At 49.0% G+C, this 10,872-nt stretch overlaps 1 protein-coding gene across 1 annotated transcript; it reads right to left on the bottom strand.

The window, feature by feature from the left end:
- Positions 1-241: 241 nt before the first annotated feature.
- On the bottom strand, positions 242-4,168 carry LOC120508396 (transmembrane protein 45B-like). Its single transcript, XM_039721951.1, has 6 exons — positions 4,035-4,168; positions 3,107-3,305; positions 2,634-2,846; positions 1,823-2,007; positions 1,047-1,192; positions 242-791 (listed from the first exon to the last, which is right to left on the bottom strand). The coding sequence occupies exons 2-6, from the start codon at positions 3,294-3,296 to the stop codon at positions 662-664; spliced, it is 864 nt and encodes a 287-aa protein (XP_039577885.1). The 5' UTR covers positions 3,297-3,305; positions 4,035-4,168; the 3' UTR covers positions 242-661.
- Positions 4,169-10,872: the final 6,704 nt, after the last annotated feature.

Below are 10,872 nucleotides of genomic sequence, written 5' to 3'. Positions count from 1 at the left end.
TCTGCAAACAGAGGGTATTGTTTCATCAAATGGGGATTACCTTCAGCCGGCCATACCATTGTTTTCCAGTTGTTCAGTAAGTAAGGTATCTCAAAGCTTGCTTTCATTTCAATCTCACTTATAGTTTCCATATTCTCAAAATCTTTTGCCAGGCAATTATATTTATAAGGCTTTCCTGTATCATCTTCCCCAACACCTCAGTCTGCAGCACAGTGTTCAAGAGATCCATGGAGATGTGTTAAAGCACTTTATTGGTGATCACAGATTGTACATTCAGCTTAGTACAAAACCCTCTCCATTAACATCAGAGTGAACGACAGCCACAAGGAGCTTTGAACCCTGGCTTGGCTCCCTTCTGAGGAAGCAGAAGGGAAAATGTTAGAAAAAATAGTCAGATTTGCCACTCCAGTTGGACTCCAACAGCAAACTAGTCCTGCACTCTGCAGCCTGAGCTGCAGCTCAGAGAATTAAGAGCTTGTGGCTACCAAAGGGATGCACAAGGAAAGACTTGGTATCTCCTGTCACGCTCTGCCTCAGGGTCCTGCTTCCTACTTCTGATGCTCCACTGTCAAGTGCTGCTGTAATTTATCAAGACTAATTAAAAACCTCATCTCAAGAGCTCCAAACCACCAGGGAAGAGATTTCCATGCACACCACAGCCTCATTTGTCATCCAAGCTGCTCTCCGGCAGCAAGGCGCCACTGGAGCTCTTCTTTCCTCTGTGGAGGCACAGGCCACAGTCCAACTCTACGTCGATGTCCCCAAATTTCAGCTGGCAGGACTCATTGCAGCTGCAGGAGAGACAGTGACAATGGTCAGGGACTTGTGGGTAGTGAGAACCACCGGCTACCCCACCCTGCTTGGGAAGGGTGCTCTGTGGTAGCACGGAGCCCACCCCTTCCAGCCAAGCCACGTTTGGATATGCATGGACACCCACACTCCTTATCCCTTGAGACACTGGTGCATGGATTTCCCAGCCCACTGCTGGATCTGGGTGCTGCTCTTGGCCATCCCAGCCCAAGCACTGTGTCAGGACCCCCTCATACCAGCGGGATGCAGCAGCGTTGGTGGCCACAATGGCGAGAGCACCCATGTAGTGCCAGCAGAAGCACATGGTGAGGAACAAGAGGTTGCTGGAGTCAGTCTGGTCCCAGCCTGGTCCTCCCCACGGAGGGGACAACACAAACCCAATCTGGTCACAGATGAAAGAGAAGTCAGGCTTTAGCACATCCCTCCTGTTTTCCTCCTGATTTTACCCCACCTGCTGCAGCTGACTGTGGACTAGAGGCACTGTAACCCCAAGCAACACCTGGGACACTGCCCTTGGATTCCCCAGCCACTGACACAAAGATGTCAGGAGGGGATGGATTCTCTGCAGATAATCCTTAGGGCTTGCAGTGCAAGCCCAGCATCCTGGAAAAGGGTGACATCCAAAAGGTGACATTGGCAGTCTGTGCATTTCCTCCTACACCAAAAGCTGGGAGATTACATGAGAGATTTCCAGATGTTTCCAGTTACTTGGAACAAACAGAGGAAGAAAATGGACCTAATAAAATTAATAAAAATTCATGATTGTGGTTTCCTTCCCTTGTGGGCTCCAATTTCCATTTTCCATTCATTTTCAGGTCTGTCCATGCTGCTACATTACACATGCACTTCACGATGGCAGCTCTGGCACTGAGCCTCATTTCCTCTTCTTATTTACAAATATATTTGAACAGCCTAGAAGTTTAACCCCAACAGATGTGCCTACAGGGGCAACCCCACTCCACTTGCCTTCCTGGGTGCAATGAACTGAGGAGAATGCTGGATACACACTGACCTGCCAAAGCCAAGAGCCCTGGAGAAGGAAGGAGCTGGTCCTGAATGTCTCCAGGATGATATGGTCTCGGAGGAATACCTCTAGGAGGGCACAGAAGGCTCCGGCAAAGATGGCCATGGCCAGCAGGGAGTGGAGGTGCTGGTCCAGCATAGCATCACTGTAGTCACGGAAACAGAAGAGCAAACCTGCCAAGATCCACCCTGTGTTAGCAAAGTATACCCTGGGATTTTTCTCTTTAAATCATCTGAAAGTTCACTCTTAGGCTCCATGATCTGCCTTGGGGGGAAGAACCAGAGAGCCACCAGCTGCTGTCACCACCTTTCCTCTGCAATCAGCAGGCAGCCCCAGCACTGGATCAGCTATGCTCCCAAGGAACCCCTGTACCTGTGGAGGTCTCTGAGCCCCTTTACATGGGGGGATCCCTGTGTCCCAGCCAGGGCTGCAGGAGGAGAACAGGGATGGGCACCTTGAGCTCAAAAGATGGTGGGGAGCTTTGTATCAGGATCTGTCCCTCTGCATCCAACCGAGGTGGGAGGATTACACCTTTTTGTAACTTCAGAGTGAGACAGCTGCTGGCCCCCAGGAGAAGAACAGATCCCTCAAGCATCCCCTGTGGCATCCAGCTATGGTTATATCCATCTTTAGGAGGAGCAGGGAGGGGGGTGACTGTCACAAAGCCAGTGTCATCGTGCATCCACACCCCCTGCAGGTCTGCCTTAGTGGCCCCCAGACTGCCCAGGAGCTGTCACACCCATGAGCACTGCAGCAATTCCTTATTCTGTGTCCTCCCTTAGCACCAGGTGCAATTCACCTTCCACAAGCAGAGCCAGGGACAGCGAGAGCCGGTCCAAGCCAGGGGGCAGCTTGAGTGGGGAGTGTGAGACCACATCTGTGATGCCGGAGAGGAGGAAGAAGAGGTAGATGGTGGAGTAGTGCCAGTGGGTGAGGTCAGTCCAGCTGTGCGTCTTGGGGCTGTACAGCTGCAGGTGGGGACCACTGGGGACAAACTGCTCCACCAGTATTCCTGGACAAAGAGAGAAAAGGTCACTTTTCCTTATACATGGGGAAATGACAAGCCTGAGGGAATGTTCCTTTGCAGGTGTGGAGCTGTGGTGGTGTTGTCCAGGAGAACGACAGCAAGCTCCTCATCCAGGGTGTATGACAAGCACGTCCCTAAGCCCTCCCATACCAGATGTTTCCCCCTAAAACAGGCCCAGTGTTGTGGGAGAGTTGCTGCTGTGCTAGTAGATATTGGGGCACAGACTCATCATCACCCTCTCTTACCTACTAGAGCAAAGAAAGCTTTGACTGCGCCTTCGAAGACTTCTGTGTGCCCACGGCCCGGCTGGCCCTCAGCACCCCCTTTCCTCCTGAGGTACTTCAGGGGGTACCTCACCGACCACCACAGGCCAAAGGCGAAGAAGAAAGTGCCCCGGAGGGCACTGCCCAAAAAAGTTGTTGGCATCGGGCTCATTCTCTGGACCTGCAAGGACAAACAATGGCTGAGGACCAACCTAAAGCATCCCCAAGGGAGTTGGGCTGCTCAGCATCCCCAGGGATCAACATCGCAACAGAGCAGGTGCACATGGCTCAGGTGCAAACAGGGAATGTCAGAAGTGGGATATCAGCACAGGGAAACTGCCACTGTGTACATGTGTGTATATATGTATTCATGTGGCTGTGTATAAAATCATCAGAACTTCATGCCAGAAAACAATACAGTAGTGTCCAAGAAAGCGTAACAGCTATTAGAAGAGGAAGCACAACCAAGTTTTTACCAATAAAAAGCAACATGACAATTATTTCCTTAGACCATAAACTTGCTCCAAACTAGGCAATTACCCGGGCGTGAATCCAGTGCTGGATTAGGATCTCCAGCCAGTGAAGGCTTTTTCTGCAGGAGGAGGCAACCCAGGAACCATTAACATTTAGAAAAAGAGCCTTATGCATATTCCACACAACCTTTGTGTGGCACACAAGTGGTGATTTAACACAAGAGATTTCCTCTCTCTAGAAAGAAGCATAAAGAAAGCCTTGACTAAGTCAGATCAATGTCAGAATACCAACCAAGTAGGATGGAGAGGAGCAAAGGTAAAGCAAATTTATATCCTGCAAAGTATTTCAGCCATAACAAAATTCCTTAGAAAAATCCCAGTGTAGCGAGCACAGAAAGGAATAAATAATGATCAAACTGTTTCTAGCATTGTTTTACCTGGGGATGGTCTTGTTCCCTCCAGAAAGACCACTAGAGCTCCTTGCTCTCTGTAAGCTTCTACCACCTAAGGAGGACTCACTTTTCTCCTTCTCATGGGTTTCCGGTGCTTTTCTGCAGCTTGGATGTGCACAGAGGAAGGCATTACTCATTCCAAAGCTTCCACACCGACCTGCCCTTGCATCACAGATCACATCCTCACTGTGTTTATAAATACCAAAGCAAATCACAAAGGCTGGATGAACAACTCCAGCACGTTCTCCGAGTCCTCCCACACTAGAAAGTAATTAGGCACTGCAAAACAAGGGTAGGATGTGGCATGCGAGTGCCTGAGGTGAGGAAGAGCTCTGCAAGACGTTCCAGGTCAGGTTGTGGCTGCAGAGCCAGCATGGGTCAGACTGGCTCAGCTCTGTGTGGCAAACACAGGATTGGAACGTGGAAACCAGTGTCATGCTTTGCATTTCTGCAACACTGGCAATCTGGAAAAGGCTCAAATCTATGCTAAGGTTTCCTTTCAGGGTGGAAAATACTAAACAGCCTTTTAGGTAGGTGAGAAATGTCCCATCCAGGAGCTGGGGATCAGGGATGACTCTCTGCTCTATTTGGGGTTCCTGCATTAGGGTGAGGTGGCTGATGCCCCAGGAGAACCCACATCTTTCTTGATTATACCCTTGGCACTCCAGCCAGGACACTTATCTTCCCTGCACAGACATCTACATCTGAAGTGTTTAACAATAAAGTGCATTTAAGCATAGCACAACAGCATGATACATAACCAAATTTTACCATTGTCCTACTTGTGACTGCAAGGGCAACAGCCTAAAGTTGGAGTGCACCCTGACTGAGAGACACGTCAGGAACATTAATTTGGCATGAAGTGGAGGCGAGAAGGAGAGCAGAGATACCCCAGAGCCCAGAAATGACAAACGTGTCCCACCTGCAGCCCCAGAGGCTGCTCCAAGCCACACCAGCATCCAGGATAAACCTGGGCATCTGTCACCCCACATCCACCTGGCATGTCCCCCTTGGCCTGAGTTAGTAGCAGACCCAATCTGCTGTTTCAGAGCTGTCCCTGGAATCTCCTACCCTGACCATCCCTCTCCCCAGCAGAGCAGCCTCACTCTTCCTTGTAGCACCAGCGACCCCCTTGCTTCACAACCCCTCTGCAGCCCAATCCAGCAAGGCTTTGGGGAGTTGTCACAAGTATCCTTTGCTTTCCAGCAACTGGAAACAGCTCTTCAACAGCCACCATAGACCCCAGAATGGTTTGGGCTAGAAGGGACCTTAGAGTTCATCTCTTTACCATGAGCAGGGACATGTTCCACTGGACCAGATTGCTCCAAGCCCCTTCCAACCTAGTCTTGAACACTTCTAACACTTCTAAGAATCCAGCCATGTCCTGGGGTATCCCTCTTGCAGCACCATCAGACAAGCAGCAGTTTGCATGTAACTCACTCACCAAAAAAAAAAAAAAAAAAAAAAAAAACTCTTTTTATAAAACAGCCACTATTCGCCAGCAAAACCAGACGTTTCCAAGCAACAGTCTGATTGCACAGCTCACATATTTGAAGCACTGAAAAACAACCCCCACATTCACAGAGCCCCTCTATCAGCCCAACAAACCCAACCCTGACACCCCTGACCCACTGGCTTTCCCCACTCCAGCTTTGGAGCTCACACTCACATAAAAGCTCATTTAGCTTCATGGAAGTGGCAGCCAGCAAAGAGCAGAGACATCAGGTTATTTATTTCTCCTGGGAGCTGCTCTGTCTGTCAGAGCACTTGAAATATGGCTGCAGACAGAAGTTATTACCTGAGCTGCCCTTCTCCCTCCAGAGCTTCCAGGCTGTGATGCTCCTGCTCAGTCGTCCCTGGGAGCTGCCTGCTGTCCTTCCAGAGCCGTGCCTGACTGCTCACAGCCTCCTCAGGCTCAGCTTGGGAAGGACAGCATTCCTGCCCAACTTCCAGGCTCTCCCCTGGAGCCATTGCAGCTCCAAATCCATAACCATCCATGATTTTGACACCCCACTGGCTCTAGCGGAGGGGATTGCTGCTGTCCCTCTGGATATGCCAGCATTCTCTACAAGCACCCATCAGCATTTCAGGACAGCCAGCTTGTGTGCAGAGGACAAGCTCAGCACCTGTTCGCAGACATTTGGGAGAGTCTTCTCTTTGTGACTCCTCCTCCATCCTTGGACATTCCAGGGATCCAGGGGCAGCCACAGCTTCTCTGGGCATCCTGTACCAGGGCCTCCCTACCCTCTCAGGGAAGGATTTCTTCCTAATATCCCCTCTATCCCTGCCCTCTGGCAGTGGGAAGCCATCCCCTTGTCCTGACACTCCAGAAGTCCCTCTCCAGCTCTCTTGGGACCCCTCTAGGCACTGGAAGGGGCTCCAAGGCCTCCCCAGAGCCTTCTCCTCTTCAGGCTGAACAACTTCCATCCTCTGCTATCAAGCAGCTCCAAAACACAATAATCCCCCATAAAAATGGCTAAAGCAAGAGATTTCTGGCACCATCAGCACCAGTTCCACCAGCCCCACTCACAGCTGTCATCACACTGAACCCTTGCCTCTCATGGATGTTCTCCCCATGTTCCTTCTTTCCAAGTTCCAGCAGCCATGTCCATCCCACGGCACAGCTGCTCACCAATTGACAGATGGAAGAGTTTACCTGTGACTCCTGCCTGTCCTTCTTTCTCTCCAGATGTGTCAGCAAGGAGGTTATTACTCAGAAGAGGCAGATAAAAGGAGAAGCCACCATGGGGAGGTGCCCCTCAGACAGGATGTTTGGAGCTGAACATCCTGTGGGCCAGTTCAAAGCACCCTGAGTCAACCACCTTTCACAACCTGGGCCACCTCCTGCCTGCTATTAAAAAAAACAGCCAACAACTCTCCTGGAGTTTGCCACAAAAATCAGAATAAGCAGCCAATTCCTGTTCCCATGGCAACTATGTGTATCTGTTGTTAGGATGGGGCTGGGGATGACTGGGGAAAGAGCCAAGCAGAGAGAAGGTGGCAGTAAGGTCTGACAGGGCTCTGCTGAAGTCTGTGACTTGGGTTGCCAGGAACATGATAACCCTTTTATGGGGTCCAATCTTATAAAAGTTGCCTGAGGACAGATTTTGGGCCAGGAGCTCGCAAACCAGAGCAGAGCCTTCGTGACCTTCACCTCCCAGCCCACAGCAGCTGAGAAATGGGGGCCATGGCCCTCTCTCCCCCAAAAGATGGACAGGCAGGACACAGCAGTCTGTTTCCACTCTTTTCCTCTCTAATACAACAACACTGCCCTTCACCAAGCAACCACAAACACAAGCCACCTTGAAGCTGCTGCCCATCCCACTGATGGCTGCAGAGATGAGCAGTGCAAGTGCTTCAGGCAAATAAGTACCTCAGGCCACCCAAGTGTCCTCATGTCCTTCCACAATATTGAGGTGATGATGCAGAAACATTCAGCATCACCCCAGTGCCCTGCCCAAGTCCCTTACCCTGGCACAGCCACATTCCCAAACCAGCAGTTCTCCTAGGAAGTTGTATATTTCTCTCACTCGTGTTGCCAAACCCACCCCAAGCAAGCTTGCAGGACCAGCCCTACCCAGAGCCAGCAACCCACAGAAACCCAAGGCTGGAGCAGTACAGAAGCAAAGCAACCTCCCCAGGGTGATGGGCTGTGGTCCAGCACAGCCAGAAAAGCCACCAAGCCATAGCCAGGAGCCTTTTATTCCCATTATCTTCATATCAAGTGGGAGGAAGGCAGAGAAAAGAGGCTGTGCCATACACCCATCACTGCTTACTTCCAACGGTGCCTGAGAAGCAGGATGAGTGGAACAGGGATGAGTATACCTGCAAAAGGGTCCTGGGAAGCTCACAGTAGCAAAGGGGCTTCCACAAATGGCAGTTTTACCCACGCCTAAGCTTCGGAACTAGTTACAACATTAAATCCAAGCATAGGGAGAAATACAACCCTCATGGGAGTTCTTCCTTACAGAGCTACCCCTGAAGATAATGCAGGATGAAAACCATACCTTTTTTGCAGCAGCACCATCTGCTGAAGGGGACCTCTTTCAGCTCAGTTTTCCTTTCTGCAACCACCTACCCCTACAAACCACTACCCCAAAGGGCAAGAAGCTGCTTCCCAAGCAGTGGGAGTCAAGCCCTTGGAGAAAGTGGGGAAAGATGAAGTGGGAGTGCAGCAGCTGCAGAGTGACAGGAAGAACAAGGCCCAGCTGGAAAGTATGTACACAGAGATGCCTGTTTCCATAAAGGGCCAGTAAAGAGTAAAGACCAGAGGGAAAGCCTCTATAAAAAGGGTAAGTTAAGTTATAGACAGTGAAGGAAGTTTTCAGTGCCTTAAACAGTTGAGAAAAGGAGGTTTCTTTTAAACAATCCCCATGAGAAAAATGAGGATTTAACTCTGACAAGTGGTTGGAAGAAAAGATACCAAATGCCCCAAAATCCCCTAGCAGGTCACTGAAACTCCACTTATGCATGCTAAAATCACTGTAGCCACAAATGGATGGGATTCCATTTCAGTTCTTTAGGAATATACCCCTACTTACTCCTAGGAAAAGACTGAGGGTGGCAGAGCTGTGTCTGACTCCCTTCAGCTCCTCAAGCTAAACCCTGAATTGAATTTGATTTCTTATTTTTGGATTTTTCTTTTTCTCTCAGCTGTAACTGCAACATCTTCTCCCCGAAGGTTCATCATCAGCCTCAGTGCTAATGAAAAAATGTGATAATGTTTGTCTCCTTCCTGGGGGTGGTGGGAGGCACAATCTAATTAAAGGTTTGCCAGCAGCTCAAGTGTTGTAGACGGATGGTTGTTTGGGAAGTGAAAAGTATTATTATTATTATTATGACGAATGTTAACACCAGCTTTCATAAACAGGCAACAGGAGGTAAAGCAGGTGATAAAAGCAGAGGTAGGGCTTGTTCTGCTGCTACACCTTCATTTCAGCCTCACATAAAAGTGGCTGTGTGGGTGGCAGTGAGAGATCCTATCTCTGCCCCAGGAATGAGTGGCTCGTGGATGGGCTGTGCTGGCTCCTGATGAAGGGTTTGTCTTTCCAGCTGCAGGAAGAGCAGCTGCCAGGATCTTTGGCTGCTTTGGAGGTTTTGTCCGGGCTCCTTTGTAAGAGAAGGGCAGGATCAGCAGCTTCTTCCAACCGTGGATGAACAGGACACCTGAGTGAAAAAATCAAACATCAGACTACAGTTACACAAGAAAAAAAACATCCCTGAGACACCACCCAGGGATCCCACACTTTTTAAAATCAGTGTGGATATGGATACAAGCACACTCCCAGCCCACTCCAGCTGCATGGCCAATGGGTCCAGTACAGAGACACTTTAACTCAATTTATAGAATCATAGAATGGTTTAGGTGGAGAAAAACTCAAAGATCATCAAGTCCAAATATTATTTGCTGAAAAACATGATCCAGAACAACTGTTTGATATTAATGTTGTATTAAAAGCAAGTCTCCATCTAGGACTGTCCTAAAGTATCCATCCCTCAAGAAATAACTGTGAGGATGGCTTAAGGTTGCACCTCTATGTAATAAACCATCTCTGTACCGCTGATCCAGATACCTTCATACCTTGTTGGGTACCTAAACTATTTAAAAACTGTTTCTAGTTGAAATTAAAATCATTAATTCTCATGCAGAAATGAACTCAAACTGTATTTCCTTCCTTAATCATAGGCTGGATCTCTCCTCCTTTCCTGACCTTCATACTTCAGAAAAGAATGTGCTCCAGAGCTGGAAAACAAATTAGTGAGTGCTTTGCTGACAGTCCTGGGATGTTTGTGGGAGCAGGGAGTTAATGAGGCAAACAGAAACTATTCCAGACACCCGGTGCTGTGGAGGAAAAAGGTGTTTTGTTGCCATACAGTGACAGGGGCCAAAGAAAAGAGGGGGAAAGGACACAACAACTTGAATAAGAGCTGTGAAGAATTAAATAAACCCTATCCCAATTCCAAAAGCAAAGTGTGCTTTTAAAACCAGAGTCAGCTTTCATTTGTGCTTTCACTGTGCTCTGGAATGGAAAAAACCTCTGGCTTTCGAGGCTCGGTAGGAGGAAGATGACTGCATCCAGCTTGGATCTGTTCCTAGTCCAACAGCAGCTGCTGCCCTCCCCTGGCTGTTTAATGGGAATAGTGATGCTTGGGCTGTTTCCTAAAAGAAAATAATTCACAAAAGACCAGAAATAATTCAGAGCATCTCACAAGGCCTTTTTGCTCTTCAATTAACCTGTTCCTGTCCTGCAGCACTCCCATTAACTTGGTTTGTCCCCTTCCTCAGAGGGGGTTGGGGGTCTCTGCCATTAGCAGGTGGCATCTGCAGAATGGTTTGTGTCTCCCCACAGCAGCCAGAGGAATTTGTGATGTTTGGAAAAACTATTCTGCCTTGGCATAATACAAGATATCTACAAAATGCTCCTCGTGTTCAGTGGTTACAACTCATGAGACCCAGTCATGAGTTTATGAGATGGATTTATGGAGATGCAGCTCTGCTGCTTCACTCTCATCATGCCCAGTATGTTTGCACCTCCCAGTATCCAGCCCTGCAAAACAAACCAGCTTGTAAGTGGATATACAGGAAAGCTGCCATTCAAGGAAAGCTACTCTTTACAGCATAGTTAATAAGCAATAAAATCCAGGCTGCAGTCTCTATAGTCTGTGACAGGCTCTTTGCACAAAGCAAAAAGGGTTAAAGGACAAGCTTTGCCTTCCCTTGGGCCTGTGCAGTCATGAACATGAGCACAAAAATCTCTTGCAAACCCCCACCACACAGATGGGAGAAGATCTCAGTGCAGAGCATCCTTCCAGCCCTGGGGTT

This window comes from Passer montanus, unplaced genomic scaffold, assembly GCF_014805655.1.
Source record: "Passer montanus isolate IOZ18808 unplaced genomic scaffold, ASM1480565v1 scaffold47, whole genome shotgun sequence".
NCBI classification, from domain to species: Eukaryota; Metazoa; Chordata; class Aves; order Passeriformes; family Passeridae; genus Passer; species Passer montanus.
This window is presented reverse-complemented; position numbering and strand designations above follow the sequence as displayed.

Excerpts from the sequence above, each read along its gene's own strand:
- LOC120508396 (XM_039721951.1), bottom strand. The coding sequence starts at position 3,296 with ATGAGCCCGATGCCAACAACTTTTTTGGGCAGTGCCCTCCGGGGCACT. Across the intron at positions 2,847-3,106 it reads AGCTTTCTTTGCTCTAGTAG|GAATACTGGTGGAGCAGTTT; the intron begins GTAAGAGAGGGT and ends CTCTTTGTCCAG. Across the intron at positions 1,193-1,822 it reads AGGGCTCTTGGCTTTGGCAG|ATTGGGTTTGTGTTGTCCCC; the intron begins GTCAGTGTGTAT and ends ATCTGTGACCAG.